The sequence below is a fragment of the Notamacropus eugenii genome, chromosome 2, assembly GCF_028372415.1.
Source record: "Notamacropus eugenii isolate mMacEug1 chromosome 2, mMacEug1.pri_v2, whole genome shotgun sequence".
Lineage (NCBI taxonomy): Eukaryota > Metazoa > Chordata > Mammalia > Diprotodontia > Macropodidae > Notamacropus > Notamacropus eugenii.
The window spans coordinates 466,048,902-466,070,040 of NC_092873.1; the positions used below are offsets into that span (position 1 = coordinate 466,048,902).

General features: G+C 39.3%; 2 protein-coding genes across 7 annotated transcripts in view; one reads left to right on the plus strand and one right to left on the minus strand.

The window, feature by feature from the left end:
- Positions 1-325: 325 nt before the first annotated feature.
- NPHS2 (NPHS2 stomatin family member, podocin) lies at positions 326-20,256 on the plus strand. The gene is made up of 8 exons (XM_072648524.1): positions 326-682; positions 4,252-4,355; positions 6,521-6,593; positions 8,159-8,241; positions 10,519-10,722; positions 14,615-14,670; positions 18,345-18,423; positions 18,661-20,256. Exons 1-8 carry the CDS (start codon positions 382-384, stop codon positions 18,937-18,939), a joined length of 1,179 nt encoding a protein of 392 aa, XP_072504625.1. The 5' UTR covers positions 326-381; the 3' UTR covers positions 18,940-20,256.
- AXDND1 (axonemal dynein light chain domain containing 1) overlaps positions 17,601-21,139 on the minus strand; it is a 128,637-nt gene continuing 125,098 nt past the window's right edge. For 4 of the 6 annotated variants that reach the window (XM_072648520.1, XM_072648518.1, XM_072648519.1 and 1 more), the window contains one exon: positions 17,603-18,223. In XM_072648520.1, coding sequence (XP_072504621.1) covers positions 18,180-18,223 — 44 coding nt within the window. In that variant the 3' untranslated portion in view covers positions 17,603-18,179. Of the gene's footprint in view, positions 18,224-21,139 lie in introns of all 6 variants that reach the window. The other 2 variants (XM_072648521.1, XM_072648523.1) reach the window with 2 other exon arrangements.

The following is a 21,139-nucleotide window of genomic DNA, read 5'->3' on the forward strand; positions in this document are numbered from 1 at the left end:
AACAAGGTTTAGATAGTTGTCTGTGGTCACCCAGCTTGCAAATGTAGGAGGCAGGACTCAAACCCAGATTTTTCCTGATTCTGAGACCAGAATTCTTTCCCCTATATCATGCTCCCTCTCATAAAAATATTGATATTTGAGATTATAGGCTGTGTGACAAGGGTTAAGGGAAAATTTATTAAACCCCAGGTGTCCCATTTCACTGTCCAGCAGATCTAATAACTAAGTTTGTATTTGCTGAAGCTTCCTCCTTTTTACTATAACATTCATCACTCAGTCACATGATATGGCTATGCAAGGGAGGATATATTTGTACACCCTAGAGTCCTCTTGGACCTACTATTCCATTGCTTAGGTCTGATTGCAGAGCCTATCCTAAGGATGGAGAAGAGGTCTCGAAGCTCTTCTAGGGAGTCCTATAAGCGAAATAAAAATTCCCCATCTAAGAACAAAAGAGGAAAGTCAGAAAAAGGTGATAGAGTCAGTAGCAACCAGAATGCTGGACGAGAAAAGCAGGATTCTAAAAGGAGGAAAGGAAAAGAGGACAAGGATGGTGGAACCACCCTAGAAGCAGATAACAGAATCCAGACTTCCACCATAGTGGATGTAGATGATGTCTTGGGCTCCTTGGAAGATGAAACTGAGGTGATGGCACTGTTGGAAAGCGAGCAACTGGAAGAAGGTACTGTCTGAAAATGGTGGGAAGCAGAGAAAGAGAAGAGATCATTGCATTTCTCCATTTCTCCATATCCTATCTCCATAAAGGGATAGCAAGTAGTCCTTAGCATTAATAAAGTAGCAACTGTGTACAGATCATTCTTCTGGGTTACCAGAGAGGCTAAAAAAGTGATCTAGAGACAATTTTCTAGCTCCATTAAGACTCTTACAGTCTTAATTGAAAAGAGAACAAAAGTATGTAAGTATAAATTTAAGGGATTAAAAAAAAACCAACCAGTTATGGATCAGAGGGAGGGGATAAGGAATGTGGGAAATAGGGAAAGTTAAAGGGTGGTCTAAGTGGTAGGGAAGGCTTTAATAGTACAGAATCAATATGTCCAGCTCTTTAAGGCACAGAGGTTCTAGTTAGTCACTTTAAAAAAAAGCAAAAGAAAAAGGAAGTAATGAATTCCCAACAACAGGGCTTTTTGTGGCATTATGGTGTTTCAGATAGTGTACTGCCCTAAGGAGCCAGGAGATAACCTGGTTTCAAAAACTATCTGATACTTTGTGACTCTAAATAGGCAAGTCAGCCTCATTTGTCTCATCTGTAAATGGACATGATAAGAGCAGTTACCTGAAAAGTTGTTGTGATAATCAAAAGGGTAATATAAATTTTAACATGTAATTGGGGGAAAATATATTAAAAGAAAAAAGATAATGTGTGTAAAGTACTTTGCAAACTTCAAAGACTATATAAATGTCAGTTATTTTTTAAGATCCATTAGAATTGCTTTAGAAAAAACTTCCTAACTCAGAAGACATTTTAAAAAAATGGTCTACCTAGTAAAAAATAAAAATAGACTACATAATAAAAAAATAATAAAGGAAGCATAATGGTTTAGTAGTGTGAGAGGCAGACTACAGTAGTGTCTCAGGAGTTAGTCTGGACTCAGGAAGGCCTGGGTTCAAGTCCTTGCCTCTGACATCTACTAGCTACATCACCTTGGTCAAGTTGTTCAGCCTTTCTGTGTCTCCAAATAACTCTAAAACTATCAGTTCCTGAGTAGCTGCTGATCTATATTGATTGGTCTGCATCGGTAGAGGGAGAGAGTTTCCTCACCCTATTATAATGAAACCCCAGGTCCAAATTCAGAACCTGAGTTGTTTGAGGTACATGGCCAGTATGTATTAGAAGCAATACTTGAACCCAGGACTGTCTGACTCTGAGGCTAGCTCTCTACCCACTCTGGGGTCTTAGAACTTCTTAAAAAGGAACCCTCATTTCAACAAAGATCAAGGAGCCCTAGATTAGATGATCATTAAGGAAACCTTTGAGTTCTGATGTTCAGGAATTCCATTTTTATCCCATGTTTTCATTAAATAGGATACTTATGGGGGGAGAGAGAGAGAGAGAGATTTATCTGATGATAAATCTTCTGGCAATGGGACTCTTAATTGTATCAGGTGGTCCTTGGACAATAGTTCATCCCTGGACCTATACATGAAGCATCTTTTTAAGACCAGTCAGAACCTGTCCTCTGCTGACATAACTTCATGGCTTCCAAGATCCTGAAAACTCCATGCTAGGATGAGACCTCAAAGTAGATTCAATACATCTTATTCTAGACCAATAGTTTTTGAAGTGTGATCTTAAGACCTTTGTAGAGGGTTTTAGAGGTCATATCATTTTCATATTAATACTAAGATGTTTTCATTTCTAACAAAGTAAATATAGATAGATATAACCCACATAAATGAAAGTTTTGGGGGGTCCTCAATATTTTTAAGAGTATGTAAAGGGGTCCTGAGGCCAAAAAACTTAAGGACTGATGTTTCTAGACTTTAGTATGCTGAGGTAAAACTGGCTCTGAGTTTGGAAAATAACTATTATGATCAAATACCTTTTCCAAAAAATCATGTCCCCTCCAACTTTAGTTTGGTTTCCTTTTGCTATTCATTTGTTGTTTCTTGTGTTGGTTTTCAGTGAAGGGATCACTTTGGCCTAAGTCTAAGGTGTGTCAAAAGTCTTAGAGTAGTTTAAAGTTTTAATGGAGCTAAGACTTTAGGAATCCTGCATTTCCCTATAGTAAATATAGGGAAGGGGAAGCAAAACTAATAAAACTTCTCAGGATGAACATGTCCCTTGGTGTGATAGTCAATAAATCCAGCCTGAGAAAAAATGGTGAACTTGATGAAGTTTGTCTTCAACTTGGGATCCAGCTACTTGTCTACTTTCAACACAACTTTTCTACTTCATCGCATACTAGTCTTTTTAATGTCCTTCATGTTCTAACCAACCTGGAAAATTCTCCATCCTCCATATTTGGTCCTGCCTTCTTTCAGCTTCTTGGCCTTTTACCCATGTTCTCCCTTGTAGTTATGGACCCCTGTCTGCCAGCCTTCCTTCCATAAACCATGAGCTTTTCCCATCTGTCTTCCTGTCAAACAGTGCCTCCCACTTTGTGAACCCTCTCTTGCCTTCTCCAACCCAACTATGAAAAAGCAGTCCTTTCTCCCATTTCTCTTTAAATGTTTAAATGGAACTCTCTTTTGTTCTTTTATCATTCTCTTCTGCATCATAAAACCATAGAACTAGAGCTAGGAGAGACCTTTGAGGTCATCCAATCCACCCCTCTTATTTGATAGATGAGGAAGTCAAAGGAAGTCAAGGGACTCACCTCAAGTCACAAAGGTAGTAAGTAGCAGAAGATTTGAACCCAAGCCCTCTGACTATGCATATAGCCTCCAAAATGACAATTTGGGAAGCTAAATCTAAATCTATCTAAATGGCATTATTTGTGTAATATATGAGTATGAATTTATATAATTTAAATTTATGTGGCATTTACCATTTTATAGAGTGCTTTCTATGCAACACCCCCATGTGCTTATTATCCCCCTTTTATAGATGAGGAAACTGAGGCTCAGAGAAGTCAAGCAACTGGCCCAGAGGTTATGGGCTTTGGTATTGGTAAAGCTGGAATTTGAACCTCTCTCTTACTCTAATACCACTACTCTTTCCATTATATCATGGTATGTTTCAGTGGGAGGTGCCTTCAAGATTTTCTAGTCAAATCACCTTATTTTATATGCTTGGGAGCAATTTGGGAAGCCTCAGGTTTCTGAATCTGAACTTTGAGTCCTTTTCTTTCTAACACACTGCTTTCCACTAACGGAATGCACCCTAGAGATCATCGACTCCTGTAATTGGATAAATGTCTCTCCATCCCTCCCCTTTCAGACTATATCCTCAGAGAGAGATCTATGCTAACTCAAACTCAGTCTCTCCAGTACTTTGTTTCCATAGTGCTTTGTGCACGGTGGATACTGAATAACTCTTTCTTGAGTTAAATTAGTGATAGTAATTTCAGGCACTGGTGGGATTTGAGGGATGCCCCTCAAATCACATCAAAAAGTGATCTTCATATAACATCAACTGACTGTTCAATGAGATGACTCCTTCACTCATATTCCTAGCCCCTTTGATTTTGCCCCTTTCCTGGTCTGTTTTCACTGTGAGGTCAGACCACTAACTGTTAGCCATCTAGTACTGCAAATCTCTATTTGTATTTTCTTTTTCTTTTTCAAAAGGTATAAAATCATCTCATCTAGGAATCTGTGAGTGGCTTCTCATCATCGTATCCCTGCTGCTCATCATTGCAACTTTTCCCCTCTCTATTTGGTTCTGCATAAAGGTGAGACTGCAAAAGGACCTGACAAAGTAACTTCTTGATATCTCTCTCTGGGTCACTAACCTTGAGAGTTAGTCACCAACTTCAATCAATCAACAAGCATTTATAATGTGTGCCAGGTATTCTGCTAGGAGCTGGGGATACAAAGACAAAAATGAAATAGTCCTTGCCCTCAATGAACTTGTACTCTAAGGGGAGACAACCTGTATATACATAAGGGTATTAAAAATAAAAAATTAAATATAATAAAAATAATTTGTATTACCTTGTAAATCAGTAAGACATTAGGCTATGACTCGCAGTCTTTCAAGTAATCTTTCACATGAAAATGCTGAGTTACAAACCAGGGATGAAGAGGTACTTAGAGCTTCGGACATAAATGGTAACTGACCCAGTCCAAGAAGAAAGCACTGTATGAAGAGGTTGAAAATGTGGAGCTTCTGCTTTATTTGCCTATAAAAATTTGACCTGTGTGGTTTTTGCCCCCCCATCATGTAACACTGGATTGAGATTTTCATGACAAGAAAGTGGGGGATTGCTTTCTTAGTTAACTAAATCAGTTCATTTTATATATACTGGACCAAAGGTGCCATAACTTATGCAAACATGTTATTACTTGTCAAAGGGAATGATCATGTAGTATCCTTTCTTTCCCTGGTGCAGACCCATTATTTGTAGCATAGTCCTGGTATAGAAACCCCTTCTACTAAGGTAAATCAGTGAGTCTTCTATAATCTTTTAGGATCATCAAGATTTTCCAGAAAACATTAAGAGGCTAAAACACTGACCTGTGGTCTCCTAGTACAGGTCAAAGGCAGGGCTTGAACCCATGTCTCTCTGATTTCAAGGCTGGCTCTTCATTCATTGTGCCTAACTGTCTTCTTAGCACACTTTGAAATCATTATCAGATACATTTCACACTTTTACTGCTACTCTGTCCATCCATCCACATGTATGACATTCATGCAGATTGTCTGAAAGTGTAATTCTAAAAACATTTCAAAACCACATGCCACAGCTTAGGGGAAGGCAGGCTAGCTGAATTCACCGATTTCAGGGTTGTGATAATAAGAGAGTTAATATAGTACCAATAATAAAAATGTTGTAATAATAAGAGATTTTATAAAGTGACTTTATTATAATAAATTCTGCATGATGGGTATTCTAATGTCATTCTTTCCATCCCCTACCCCCATTCTACACGGGAGGAAACTGAAGCCCAGAGAAATTAAGTGATTGACTTAGAATCACATGGCTAGTAGTGGTAAAGCTGGAAATGGAACAAAAGTCTTTTACTGCAAGACCAATACTATTTGTTGCATCAGAGCGCTCCTCGATGGAAGGCACCTTAGAGTACCTTCTAATCCAACCACCTCACTTTGGGTGACTTTGGATAAATCACTTAATGTCTCTAGGTCTCAGTTTTCTCATCTGTAAAATGGGATCTTGAACTAAATGACTTTTGAGGTCTCCTTTGGCATTAGATCTATGATCCTTTGATCTCGTTTGTCCTCTGTCCATTTAATAGGTCAGGAGAAACATATATATATATATGTATATATATATGTATGTATATGTGTATATATATGTGATATACATATGTATATATATCAGCAGAAGTGATGGTCAACCTATTACATACCAAAATATCAAATAGTTTTTTTATGATTTTCAAAGGGCTGACTAAACCTGTGAACCATGTTTTTGAATAATTAAGACTTCTTACTTGGAATTTTATCCATGAATATAATCATATTAGGGCTAAATCAGTTTTCCATTGGCTTCTGAAGGTTCTTAATTAGGATATGAACTCTGACACCGGTGCCAGAGACCCAAGTTCCATTCCTATAAGTCACTTGACTTCTCTGTGACCCAGTTTCACCCACTGTATAATGGAGCTAATAATAAGCCCACTCATAGGGTTGCTATAAGAAAATAATTTTGCAAATTTCAAAACACCATATAAATTTGAAAAAGATTTTCCCTCTATGGAAGATTGTTTCTATAACTGTTTTAGCTATCATTATGGATGAAATGTTCTCTTTCTTTGGTTTGAAACAAGAGATTTTATGTCACCAAGACTCACATGCAGATTACAAAACCTTTTCAAAAAGTTTTCATTCCTCTTTCTAAGCTGTTCTAAACATCTTAATTTTTTTTACTTTCAGGTAGTACGAGAATATGAGAGAGTCATTATATTCCGTCTGGGACATCTTCTTCCAGGAAGAGCCAGAGGCCCAGGTAAGGAATATTCTTTTTGTTCCATAACTTCTTCCATTTTCTCATCTGTAAAATGGGATAACAATAACACCTCCCTCCCAGAGTTGCTTCAAGGATCAAATGAGATATCACACATAAAGCACTTGACCTCTGTATTCCCCACTGCCTTCCATGCTGTTTGTCTCTGTACTTTCTCTGTTTGTCTCTGTACCGTTTACCCCTGCAACCCTCATTAAAAGTGTGATTACAGCCTTGCTTCCCACTGCCATCATGGTTTTTCCCAGTGAGTACTCAAAGAACCAGGGATGCCTGCTCCATTTCATAATTCCATAAATTAATTAACAATTCACTAAGTTGAGAAGAAATGGACAGGGACAGTGGGATATGGTTAAAAAGGCTCTAGTTTTGGATACAAGAAACAAGGGTTCAAACCCCAGCTCTGCCGATTGCTCCATAAGTATCTTGGATCAATCACCCTCGCTGGGCTTCAGTTTCCTCACCTGTAAATTGATGGGGTTTGATCAGACGATCTTTAAGGTTCTTTCCAGCTCTTTGTATGATCTCGAGGATGGCATGTGGGCTAGAATAGCATTTCAAGATTAAGAAGTGTCTGATCTGCACTATAGCACAATAAAAATACAACATATTTGAATTATATGATAGGGATTATCTGCTTTTAAAGAGCTTTCCTGGTGTGACTCAAGGAAGGTTAGCAGACTCCTCTGAATAACAGAGCTCTAGGTAGTCTGGGATACCGTGAAAGCCTTAGAAAACACCCTGTAAGTCTCCATTAACTGCTCAGTTAAGAAGTACTAATTGAGCACTTAGTCTATAAGCACCTATTAAGTACTTAACTATTTGCCACCATGTTGGGTTTGCAAAGAATGGATTCATGGAGCATCTCTCAAAAGGGGAAATGCTGGGTAATTAGTTGTATATGACATACATGCAGAGTAGAGAGAGCATTCATATATCTTATCATGTGCTTTGCATCATGGTTTTGCTTCTGTGGTGACTAATAACCACACAGATGAAAAAATTCCATTAAAGTACCATCCTTTGACCCCAGGATAGCAACCAAATCCCTTCCACATTTTAAGAAATGCCAGAGGAGACAGTTGCTATACCCAAAGTTTGCTGTCAATGAGTTCAGACTCAGGCATCTAATAGTCTCCATAGAACAATAGCTAGCTAGACAAGAAGTCCTGCATTTAGTCAACTTTCATTTTGTATGAAAAAATAAGAGACAAAAGAGGGCTTCCAGGATGCAACCTTATGATCCATGTTCCCTCATTACCATCCCCACTCTTCCTGCTTCCCTCTCTCTCCACTAGGGAGTTCAGATAGTACTCAACACCTAGGATCATGGATTCAGAGCTGGACAGGACCTCAGAAGCCAACCACCTTATCTTACAGTTAAAGAAATTGAGAATCAGAGGGGTAACATACCTTGAACCCCCTGTTCAAGGTCACTCAGAAAATGCTGGAGGTGGGATTTGTACCAAGGTCTCTACTGCTACTGCATGTAGTAGGTGCTTGATAAATGCAAGTTGACTGATGGACTGAAGGATTGATTTTTGCCTTAGGCCTTTTTTTCTTTCTGCCCTGCCTGGATACCTACCACAAGGTGGATCTTCGCCTCCAAACCCTAGAGATTCCTTTCCATGAGGTAAGGAAAATGGCTGATTTTGCATTCTCTGCCTATTTTCATCATTGTTTGATATTTAAATCTGACTGGAAGTTTTGACTCTGAGAAAAGGCAGTCAAAGACCTGCTCTGATTTGTGTCTTTTGGGGTAGTGGACAGACAGCATGCTGGATCTCTGGCCCTCACAGCTTCTGTGATGATGACTGAAGACAGCGAGTGCTTTCCACACATTTTCCTTCATCCCTCTTGGCCTCAGATTCCTCATCTGACAAATAAGGCGATTGAAATGGATCTTTAAGGTCCACGCCAGTCCAATATAGGATTTTATGATAATAATTGCAGTTGGTATTTATACAGCATTTTACATATATTATCTCATTTTGTCCTCAAAGCAACCCTAGATGGTAGGTACTAATATTAACTTCATTTTATAGATGAGGAAACTGAGTCAGGCACAGGTTCAGTGACTGGTCCAGGATCACAGTGTCTGAGGTAAAATGTGAACTCAGGTCTTCCTGACTGTAGATCCAAAATTCTATCCACTGTATCACCTAATTGCCTGTGATCCTAAAAGGTGCCTGGAGACAGCCACCTGAAGTTCCCAAAAGGTAGTCTGGTTCCTAAACCTTCCTCATTTATCTTTCAGTCCTGAATTCATGGTTCTCTTTTGATTTCCCTCTCACTTTGTTGTAATGCAGTGAATTTCACTTTAAAAACACTTGGTCTATGGAAACCAGGATTTATAAAACAAACTTTATGGGGCAGTTGCCTTATTCATGCATTCATTCAACAAACTGAGAACTCTGCGCAGCGCTGGGGAAGAGCACACAAAGCTTAGCTAAAATGGTAGCCCTTGACTTCATGGGATCTGTGGTTGGTCAATTACATCCAACTCTTCATGGCCCCACTGGGGGTTTTCTTGGCTCCTTCTCCAGCTCATTTTATAGATGAGGAAACTGAGGCAAGCAGGGTCATACAGCTCGTTAGGTGTCTGAGGACAGATTCAAACACAGGAACAGGAACCTTCCTGATTCCAAGCCCAGAGCTCTAGCCACCATACCATGTAGCTGGGGTTTACCATCTATCAATGAAAAAAGGCTTCTTTGCTTTACAAAAGGATTTACTGAAGGATTCCTTTAAGTAGGGAGCTCCTTGGTATGATTTATCAAATATCTGGTTCATGTAGATCACTGTGCTGAGCCCTATAGGTCTATGCAAGGTTCTGATCCTTCATTATTGCAGCTTCTCACAAAATACACACCTATGTGCTGTGGAATGTGAAATACAAATGGAAAAATCCTTCCTCTGTGTTTTCCTTCTTGGTTGCTTCGATTGCTTAGTCCTAGAGAAGGTGGAAGGTGGGGTAGGGACAAACCTGGGGAAGGCTTTAAATACCAGATATAAGTTTGTGTTTGGTAGGCAGCGAGGAGTCATTAAAAGCTCAGCTCAGCTTAGGTCTATGTGTACGGGATATTAGTCTAGTAGTTGTATTAAATACAAAGAGACCGAGGCAGCAAGACCAGTTAGATACTGAAGAAGTCCAGGGTAGTAATATGGATTTATGGGAGGAAGAATGGAGTGACAGAAGGAAAAAAATGGAGAGGACAGGCAGGAGGGAGCTTGTGGAGATGGAATCAACAAGACTTAACTTGATTGATTAGGTGTGAGGGAAAGGGAGAAGGAAGGGTGAAAGTCAGCAGACATTTAAGTCCTACAGTGTGCCAGTCATTGTGCTGATGGATGAGGATACAAATAAAACAAAAACAGCCAGGGGGGGGGGGGGTAGGTGGGGGTCCTTAAGGATTACAAACCTGGGAGACTGGATAAAGAGAGAAGACACAGACAGAAATAGGTTAGTGGGAAAGACGATGAATTTAGTTTTGGACATGTTAACTTTGAGGACTGAGAGAATGATGATTGATAACAACTCACTTTTATACAATTCTTTATATCTTCTGCTGCTTGAGAGGTAGAGAAGGTGTTTATTAACTTTATACATATATAGGTGGCAGGCATTATTCTAAATGCTGAGGATATGAACTTAAGCCCATAAGACTGCCACCCCTTAAGGAGCTTACGCTTTGATGACAGATGTGGGGCTTCCAGATAGGCTGTTGTAATGTCCTTCTCAATTATATGATTCCATTTACCAAAACCAAACCTAAATATGCTCGTGTTTTAGTGCCCCCCAGCTATAGTCTCACTCTGCTTGAGAAATTTCCTTTCCCTTCTCAATGCTCTTTCTCTTCTCTTGGTGATCGATAAACAAAGTTGGTAACTGAGATTGATTTCTGCTTAGGTGGTAACAAAAGACATGCTCATAATGGAGATAGATGCCATCTGCTACTATAGGATGGAAAATGCTTCTCTGCTCCTAAGCAACATCGCCCAAGTGTCCAGAGCTGTCCAGTTGCTGGTACAAATCACTATGAAGCGCCTCCTGGCCCATCGTTCTTTCACTGAGATACTCCTAGAGAGGAAAAGCATTGCCCAAGACATCAAGGTATTTCTGTAAGCTGCTAGAGAGGAAAACCGATTTGTTTAGTTTTCCCTTTTCATAAAATCATTGAGAGGCAGTGTGGAGTGGGGGATAGAGAATTGGCCTTGGAATCAGAAAGACCTGAATTCAGTTCTTGCCTCTGTCATATACTGTGTGACCATGGGTAGATAACTTGACCTTTCAGTCCCTCACAAGCTACTGACTAAGGCTATACATTACATCTGTCAAAGGAATTTCCATACTGAGAGTTTCCTTACATCAGTAAAATTGCAGGTCCAGACCAAAAAAAATTAAAAACGGCTGAAATATAAAATAGTAATGTTTAAAATACAATAGTGTTTCATCTATTATTAGCATTTGGGGCTATCTGTATTAATAATCTGTATTATCTGAACTTTCTTACCAAATTGAATTTGTCATTAAATCCATCACAATCCTTACCTCTGGACTAGCTGGGGCCTGGGACCTTTGTAGCTAACTTTTACACACATGTGAATGACTGTAAACAACCCCATAAACTAGCCCAGCTGTAGCCAAGACTATAGATCAGCTGCTCAACCCTGCCTGAAAGCAGTCAGACCTCTACTGTGCAAACTAGCACCAGGAATTTTCTGGTGCTGATGATCTGAATGACCCTCTGCCCAGCCTGGCTGAGAAGTTACTGGAGGATGACTACTGTGCATGTTTATAACGCAATGAAGCTGGTGCAGGACTTGGTACTAAAGGTGGCACAAGGCAAGGTTTAAAAATTATGCCCCACTGCATTGAAAAGTTGTGTCTCTCATGTGTTAGTGTCCAATGGAGGCTTTGAACCTTTGCTATAACTTATTCAGTTACTCACAAAATCATTACCTAATTGTTATGAAAAGTGGAATTTTTTAGAACTAAAAATATGGGCATCTTACAAAGTGTAATGTAAAAAATAACGGTCCTTGTTGTGCCTTTTGTGCATCTTGTGCCCTAGGTAGCTGCCTTTCACAGTCCAAACTATGCTTGTTGCCCTGAAAAGCTCCCCTCCTATTGTGTAGCCATAGCTACACTGTGTGACTGGGTTTCCCTTTGGGTCAGCACCATAGCCACTGATCTAAGGAAGCTTGATCCTATCCTTTTTTATTCCTGAGAGAACAGGAATCTCTGGCAAGAACCATGCTGGTCTTTTGTCTAGCTGTGGGTGGAGAGAGGAAGTTAAGGACCTTGGTCCATGGTGGAGAGGCTGCTGGAAGCAGCAGGAGGAGAGATTAATCTGAGACTCCAGACTAATCTGAAAAGGCTGGCATGTAAGAGCCTGATCCTAATCCCACTCCATCCTCCCTTATCTATCCTTCAGGTCTCCAACAATGATTAAGACGGGGAGAAGGATGGTCACAGAACATAGAAGCTTCCTAAGCCCCATTGTTCCTGCCCTTGGGCCTGCCTATCATGGTCTGACCATCTGAAAGCTAACATATTCATGTGTTCAAAAAGGAAATCAACAAACATTTACTTAGAAAAATTACAAGAAAGCTATTATTAACAATGAAGACTTTTTTTTTCTTTTAAGGTCTAAATTTTTTTGGTCAAGACATTTAGATCTGAAGAGATTTAAGAACATTTAGTGAGGACTGAACTGGTAAATGTTTAACTAGGTCTGCTAAAAAATGTACACCAGATACACTTTTAAGTTTTAATCCCATTTTTTTCATGGGTTACTAAAGAATTATAGAGAAAGGCTATATCTCCTCTGGAAGATTCTACCATGGTGGAAAGACTTGGAGTACAGTCTGGTGGAAAACTGAATCTGCTGCCCAATGACAGGAACGGAATGGAAAGACTTTGGCCACAATAACTTAAGAAACAAAGAAAAATATAAGATGGTCTGCAGTTCCATGTGACTGTTTCTCTTTCCCTGGTGATAATGGTGGCATGATATAAAATGGTGCCAAGTATATGTATTAAATATCCCATAGCTTTTAGACCATCCAGTTGACACTGATTGAACTGTAGGTATGCTAAATGTCAGGTCTTTGCTTAATGAACTTGACTTGACCTGCCCCTGGAAAATTAAATCACATCAATTTTAATATTCTCATGATAAAATTAGAAGATCAAAGGAAGCTACAGGTGAAAGGAAGGATGACTTGCAGGTTTCTCTTTGAAGAGGCAAACAAATAGAGCTATTGGGGTGGATTTCCTTGCATATTCTAGTTTAACACACTGAAGCACTCTATCCCTGCAGTGCCTGTGATTTGTCATAGCTATTATAGTGTGTATTTCCCTTTGGAAATTACAACTTCACTTGTAAGACATTTATAGAGGAGGATGGAAGAAGTTTATGAGTGGTAGAGCCTCATAAAATAGAAAAAAAAGTAGAAAAAGTTTACAGAAATCGTAGCATTCAAATGAGATATTTGCAAAAGTGCTTACTTAGCATAGTGGCTAGCACTTAGTAGGTGCTACATAAATGTTTATTCTGTTTTTCACGTATGAAAGTGGCCAGACACCAAATAGATAGAAAATGGAACAAACATGCCTTTTTTTCTACAATGCTTTGTTTTCAGAAGTTCTAGACCTAGAGTCAAAGGACCTGAGATTAAATCTCTAGTCTCTTATTTACTCTCCATGTTACTTTAGGCAAGTTAGTTAATCTTTCTTGGTCTCAGTTTCCTTATTTTTAAAAAGAAGGGATTGGACTAGGTAACATCCCATCCAAACCTAAATTTCTGAGACAATGATGATCCTAAGTCACATAATCCCTCTATGCCTTAGTTTCTTCATCTGTAAAACAAGGGGATTGGATTAAGACACCTCTGAGGTCCCTTCCAGCACTAAATCCATGATTCAACTACTCTAAAGACATCAGAATTTTAAAGCTGGAAGAGACCTTAAATATCAACTAGTTCAATTCCATTATTTACAGATAAAATGATCTAGGAAGGGAACGTGAATTTCCCAAGGGGACATGACTACTTAGAAAAGACTAGAACCTAAATGGAAAATGAAAAATGAAAGTTAATGAGAAAAGGGTGTTAGAAGGTAGAGAAAAAAGAGATGAGAGAAGGAATATAGGAATGCAGAAATGCAGGGAATAAAAAAGAAGTTGAGTTTGCAAAGTGTTAATAAATGTTTATCAGTTGATTGCTTGTTGAGTACAGAGAAAATGGGGAGAGCAAAGATGGGGAAAAGAACATTAAAAAGATCGATTAGGAAATGGGACTCTGAGGAATCAATCTAGCGATCACCATGCCTGGCATATAGTTGGTGCTGGATATATCCTTAATAGAATACAAAATCATGAGACATTATGACCTTATCAAATTCCAAAGCTGGTGCTCACTTGGAGCTAGTAACAGGAGCCCATTTTGGAAATTTAGCCAACAAAACCAGGAATATAGATACAAAAAGGTGGTCTTTTTGATGACCCAGGTCCACATGCACGAAAATCTTTTCTGTTCTTCATGGCACACAGGACCAGCATCCAACTCATCAGGCAGAAGAAACTCATTCATTTCTTTATCCATAGCAAGAACTTTAAGACCAACCAACAAACAGCCCTATTATAGAAGCCCTAATTATAGAAGTAACTAAGTGGGAAAGAGGTAGAAATGACTGATAAAAACTGAAGCCTTCTTCCTAGTGCTTCTTTGAGAGAAAAGATTCTGATTTCCCTGGCAATACAATCAAGTAAATGATAATACTGAACAAACAAGTAAGCATTCTACTTTCCTATCTTTTTTTACAACTGACTTCCAGTTTCTTTTTAAGGGAAAGATACTTTTTTCTGTAATATCAAAAAGGACATTTAGTATATAAGTGGATTAGGTGAGCTTGGAGGGTCCTTTTCACGTTTGAAATTCTGCTTGTCTATGGTACCTGCAGGAAGGAAGTTTTTGTTGACCTTAAACTCTGCTCTCTACAGGTGGCTTTGGACGCAATCACATGTCGCTGGGGAATCAAAGTGGAAAGGACAGAAATGTAGGTAGGAAATGAACCAAAAAGAAAAATAAAATAAAAAATAACATCAATAGCATTAACCCTTTACTATCAAACCCAGTGACCTCAGTCCTCATTCTTACTCACCACCTTCCTCCTCTACGTTATTTTTAGCATGGGGGAGACCTATTGATTTATTGGCATAGGGGTCTCTAGGTAAGAAAAATGCCCTCCAACAATGCAGATCAGCAGCTATTCTACAACTCATGGCCTTGGAGAGCTGCCTTCAGCAATGAGAAGTTAAGGGACTTTCTTAGGGTCACACAGCAAGTCAGGCAGAGGTGGAACTTGAACCCAGATCTTCCTGGTTGTATCTCAGTCTACTATAGCACATTGCCTCTCTCCCTACCCTTTCTTAATAATGTCTTCTATGACACAGTTTCCTCTGTGTAGTCTACCTCTTGAACCACTCCTTGTCATTCTCCCTGATTCCTCTTTGTCCTCCCACTTCCTAAGTATGGTTGTTCACTAAGACTCTGTCCTGGCAGAGTCTTATCTCTTCTTTCTTCCTACTCTTTTCTTTGGCAATCTCATCTATTCCCATGGCTTCAGTTATCTCTTTGCAGATGACTCCCAGTATTATCTCCAGCTCTGACCTCTACTCCATATTTCCAGTTATCTGTTGGATGTCTCCCTCTGAGGAAATGTTCAACTTCCCGCTAAGATTTCCCTCTCTTCCAAACCTATATATTTTTCTTGATGATGCCGGTCACCCTGGCTGGAAACTTTGAAATCACCTTCCGCGCTTTTCTCGTTTAACCTCTACTCAACTACTAAATCTCTTCAGTTCAAGTTCCTTAATATCCCTCCTATCTTTCCCTTCTTCCCCACTCAAACTGCCATACTATAAAATCAGGAGTGGGGAATCGGTGACCTCAAGGCCATGTGGCATTCTAGGTCCTCAAGTGCAGCCCTTTGAATCCAAACTTCACAGAACAAATTCCCTTAATAAAAGGATTTGTTCTGTAAAACCTGGACTCAGTCAAAAGGCCAAAGCTAAGGACCTAGAAGGCCACATGTGGCCTTGAGGCCACAGGTTCCTCACCCTTGCTAGATCGCCATCTCCCATCATCCAGCCTGCTTTAACAGCTTTCTAACTGTCTGTCCACCTCCACTCTCCTCTTCAATTCACCCTGCACACTATTGCCAAAGAGAAGTAACATGGCCATAGGTAGGGTGCTGTACTTAGATTCAGGAAGATCTAACATTTACTGCCTAGGTGACAATAGGATTGTCATTGAATCCCTCTATACTTCAGTTCCTTCGTCTGTAAAATAGGGAGAATAGTAGTACCATGGAGCCTAACTTAGATTATTGTGGGCCTCAAATGAAAAACAACCCATGTTTTCATTGTAAATAAACATTTCAATGTAAATAAAGTTTTGCAAACTTTAAAGTGATACACACATGAGAGGTAAAAAAATCCTTAAGGACAAAATTTTTCACTGCTTAACTGACCTCATTCCTCTGTTTCTTTTTCATTTTTCTCTCTTGTATATACCTCTCCCCATGCTTGGAATGGGCTCTCCCATTTCCTACTGTTAAGCTACCTTAATGAAGCCCAGTTGCCTCATTCCTTGCTCTACCTGATCCCTGTCCTCCTTCCCCATGAAAGAAGTGATTCAGCCTTCTGGAGACGCACAACAGTGCCCACATGGATCATTTCCTCCCAGTAGAGGATAAGCTCCATGAGCATAGGGACTGCTTTTCTTGTCATTCCATCTCCAGGAGCTGGATACTGGTTTGTGTTTTCATTGATGTGCCTTTTCCCTCCACTGACCTCACAACCACTCCAGGACTTAGAGATAGGTTTCTGAATTGCTGTAACCCAATACATACACATGCATACATATATGTCTCTGTGTACTTAGACACACATATACACATACATGCCTTACCTGGTGAACAGGCTTCTGGTAATGAGCTTCTGTGTGCTTAACTAGGTTGATTTGGTATGACAAGCCTTTTAGGGCCCCTCCAGGTTGGTAGATAAAGTACTCTGCTGGAAAAATCTTGGAAAAGTCTTAGGGCAGGCTATTCCACACCACAGAGTAGCATCAGGGTTGCACTTTAGTAGGTGAGGGAATCATTTTCTAACAGTAATTTGTGTACATGTTCCACTACCAAAGATATTGCACCTTAGTGGAAAGAGTTATGGCATTAGAGTCAGGACACTTAGTTTTTTAAGATAAATTTTCTATTTATACCTTTTGTTTTCACATCACCTCGATTTCTCCCTGTATCTCTTCACCATACCCTCCCACAGAGTTATCCCTTAAAACAAAGAATTAAGAAAAAGCAGGAGAAAAAATAAGGAAAATCGATCAATACATCAAAAAACTTAACATGTAATGTTCCACACCAGAGGAGGGAAGTTATCTTCTCATATGTCTCTGGGCCAAGTTTGTTCTTTGTAACCGCAACATTTGTTTCCAATTGTTGCAAAGCTTTAGTTCTCTGAGTTTACCTTGTTTTAGCCATTGTATACCTAGATGGTGGAGGAGGAGGTCTACTTATTACATTTTGCACGAATTCATCTCAATCTTTCCATATTTCTCTGTATTTACTGAAACGTAGGTTTTCTTTCTATCTTAGGTAGCTACTTATTAACTCTGTAACAAAGGGCAATTTGCTTGACTTCTCCTAGTCTCAGTTTCTTCATCTGTAAAATGGGAATCCCAACATTTGCACTGTTCGCTTCATGAGTTGGTTGTGAAGGAAACAGCTTACAAGGTGTCAAGCCTTGTTATGGAATTATCATAAATGGCTCAGATTTCAAATTTGGGGTTTAGATTACAACACAAAATTTCTCTTAATTCCTCATTCAGGAAGATTACATTCAATAGTTTGTCTGCCTCCCAGAGGTAGTGGGAGGAAAGCACATTGTCAACTATCAAACATTCTGGGTGTGAACTGTTATTATAGACCCCTTATGGCACAGTAACAACCGAACAAGAATTACATCAGTAACAATGTACAAAACCAAACCAACTTTATAAAGAAGCAACAACAAAATGCTGATCCTGAGATTATTGACCAGCTCATATTTTATTAAAATAGTGTTAGAAGAAGGGTGAGACATTGGTTCGCTATCATAGCACATGGATTCAAATCCTGCCTCTGACACCACGTGTGTGACTGTGGACAAGTGACTTCGTTTCCCTGGACCTTAGTTTCCTTATATGATAAATGAGGGGGTGGGACTCATTGGCCTGTGAGGTCCTTCCAGCCCTGGATCTAGGATCCTGTGATTACCTTGGTTTCAGGGAGAAGTCCAGGATTAATCAAAACATTGTCATAAAGTACAAAGCTTTCAGGCAAAAATCTCCAGGCATAAAACTGCCATTAAAATGAATTTCAATCAAGTAAAGCCATTGGCAATGAACCAAACTGAAGAAAATAATATGCTGTCCCAGTTTCCCAAAACTGAAAAAAATCAGTGATAATGAGGACCTCTCCTAGTGGTAGCAGTGAGACCAGAGAGTTTTCCATTATTTTCCTGTCACAGATCCTTCTTGGTCTACTCTTTGCGATTCTGCAAGAAAAGAAAAAAGAAAAAAATCATGGTTACCCAGTAGTCCCTGCTCTCCTGCTTCAAGACCATTGTTATTTATTTATTTATTCATTCATTCATTTATTTATTTTTGTTTTTGCAGTAAAGACATACGACTGCCCATAGGCCTCCAGCAGTCACTGGCTGTGGAAGCTGAGGCCCAAAGACAGGCCAAAGTGAGGGTAAGCCAATATTGAATGATCATGCCCTTTGCTTCTGCCTACACATCCACTCCCACTTGCTTTCAACCAGGGCATAATACGACACCTAGGATAGTCTCACCACCAGTCTAAAACTTCACCGCTTGATAGATTCAGGACACGAGATGTGAGGGAGGTCACACTGACTGACTCCCTGGCAAATCTTGAAAATGGGAATGAAGAAATGTCCACTAATTTGGTGTCTGCTCTGTATCCTAGATGATTGCCGCTGAAGGGGAGAAGGCTGCCTCAGAATCCCTGAGAATGGCAGCTGAGATACTATCCAGTAGCCCAGCAGCTGTCCAGCTTCGCTACCTTCACACCCTTCAATCCTTATCCACAGAGAAGCCATCCACTGTCATCTTACCTTTGCCTTTCGATCTCATGAGTCTCTTGCCTCCTGCTGGCAACAGAATGCAAGGAAGTCTCCCCTTACCAAATCCTCCCAGACAGGCAGAATCACGGGATTCCTCCAAAAAAGATTCTCCCATGTTATAGGGCCCCAAAAGGATAAAATTAAGAGGTCCTGCAGGATCAGCGGATGCAATATTTAGTCTTGTAGTTTGCACCTATTTTGGTCACCATATAGGAATGTCAGTGGAATGAACACAAAGGTACCCTCTAGGGTGAAAGCCTTTGTCATCTCTACCTTAACGAGAAGGATCTTCCTGCTGTGACTCACAGCTTGTCAAAAAACCCCAAACAAACAGATTTTACAGGAGCCACTTACTTAGAGCAAGCTTTGGGAAGGAAGTTCTAATCCTTCCTTTGGAAATATTCATCTTAAAAATCTTGAAGCCAATGGATTTTCCCAATTGTGTCACTTAACCAAAAATTTCATAGCTAAACCCTTATACTTTATAACTTTAAAAAAGAGACATTTCTTCTGATTGACTATAAAATTTATACCTTAAGAAAGAACATAACAACTATTTAATTCTTTATTGAGACTAATAACAACAAAGGGAAAGAGAGACACAAAGTGATATCATGGACAGAGAATCAGAATCACAAAGACCTTAGTTCGAATTTGATTTCTCCCATGTACTGTGTGACCCTGTGTAAATAACTTAGCCTTTTAGGATGATAGGCAACTGTCTAGACTATTATAAAAATAGCTAACATTTAAATATCTCATTTGATTGTTATAACAACCCTGTGAGATAAGTGCTATTATTATGTCAGTTGTACAGATGAGGAAACTAAGGTTCAGAGAGGCTTAGCAGGACATTTAATCTTCACTTTAAGAAAAAAAAAGCAGAATAATGTGCCTATAGCTAGGAGCCACCATGGTTATAGAGCCCTCACCCTGGAGTCAGGATAGACCTGAGTTCCAATGCAACCTCCAATATTTACTGAGTGACCCTGGGCAAGTCACTTAATGTCGATCTTAATGTTTTCTCATCTATAAAATGGAGATGACAATAGCACCTATCTCACAGGGTTGTTGTGAGAGTAAAGTGAAATAACTGGTGTAAAGTGCTTTGTAAACTTGAAGCCACTATGTCAATTCTATTATTATTAATCTTATTACGTCAGAAGATGGGGGGATATCAATATCAATATGGGGTCACTGATCATACCTTTTTGGTATAGTACTCATTACTATTTCTTTAAAAGAAAAAAATATTATGTTATTTAGGAAAAATGTTCGATCTTGTACTGTTGGCCTCTAACAAATGCATTCCTAAAAATTGCCTCTAGAGCAAATAATGTAACTTCAGTTTTTCTCTTCTCTTCTGTTATAAAATCAAAGATGCCTAGCAAGGGGGGAAAATGGTCCCAAGACATAATAAAATCACACTCTGGAAGAGAGCAAGACTTTTTAAAGCTATTTCAAGAAAAATCAATATGATAAAAACCCTACTAGTAAAACCCAAAATAATTAACACAGTAAACATTGGCAGCTTCAATATAGGTTGAACAGGTTGAAAGGACTGCTGGGTATAGGGGATGTGCAGGGAACAATAACAAATAACAAACCTGAAGTCCCCCAATACTTCTCATTTTACATCTAATGCAATTGCCTGCATTGAGCTGTGTTTCTGAGTCTCTTGGCCTGAACCCAGGACTATAGCTCAGTTACATTGCTATTGGAAGCACTCGTCGTGGGCTGACCTGGTAACCTAACCAGTCTTTTATGGTATCGTTTTTGTGCAGAAATGTATTCTGACATATTTACAACCATCATGTCATTTAGCAGGATAGTTTTGGGTTTTTTTTAGCCCAAACTTGCATCTCTCCAAGAATACTGTAGCTAAGAAAACTCCAGGTTACTAGCAAATTCCATAAACCTAAGTTTTGAGGTGATGTTTGCCATACTTACAGGTTTTAGGTCTGTAACAATGAAACACTATATTGGATTGCTGGATAGGGATAGAGAGGAATACCTTATCATTTTATTTTGGTGGAACTTTTACAAATATATTGGTACCACACAGAGAGAAAAGGAAGAATAAAGCAAAAATCAGAGATGCTAGATCTCTTCTGGCTCACACACTGGTCCACACTGGTTACCTTGCCCCCCATGGGAGTGGTCTTCTCTCCTTTTCTACCTCCCCTGTATATGTCACCTTCTTCCCACTAAAATGTAATTTCTTTGTAAATAGGAACCATCTCATTTTTGTGTTTCTATATGCTCAGCACTTAGCCTGGCACATAGTATTTCATAAATGCTTTATCTAATCTAATCTAGATT

Excerpts from the sequence above, each read along its gene's own strand:
- NPHS2 (XM_072648524.1), top strand. The coding sequence starts at position 382 with ATGGAGAAGAGGTCTCGAAGCTCTTCTAGGGAGTCCTATAAGCGAAAT. Across the intron at positions 4,356-6,520 it reads CTATTTGGTTCTGCATAAAG|GTAGTACGAGAATATGAGAG; the intron begins GTGAGACTGCAA and ends TTTTACTTTCAG. Across the intron at positions 8,242-10,518 it reads TAGAGATTCCTTTCCATGAG|GTGGTAACAAAAGACATGCT; the intron begins GTAAGGAAAATG and ends ATTTCTGCTTAG.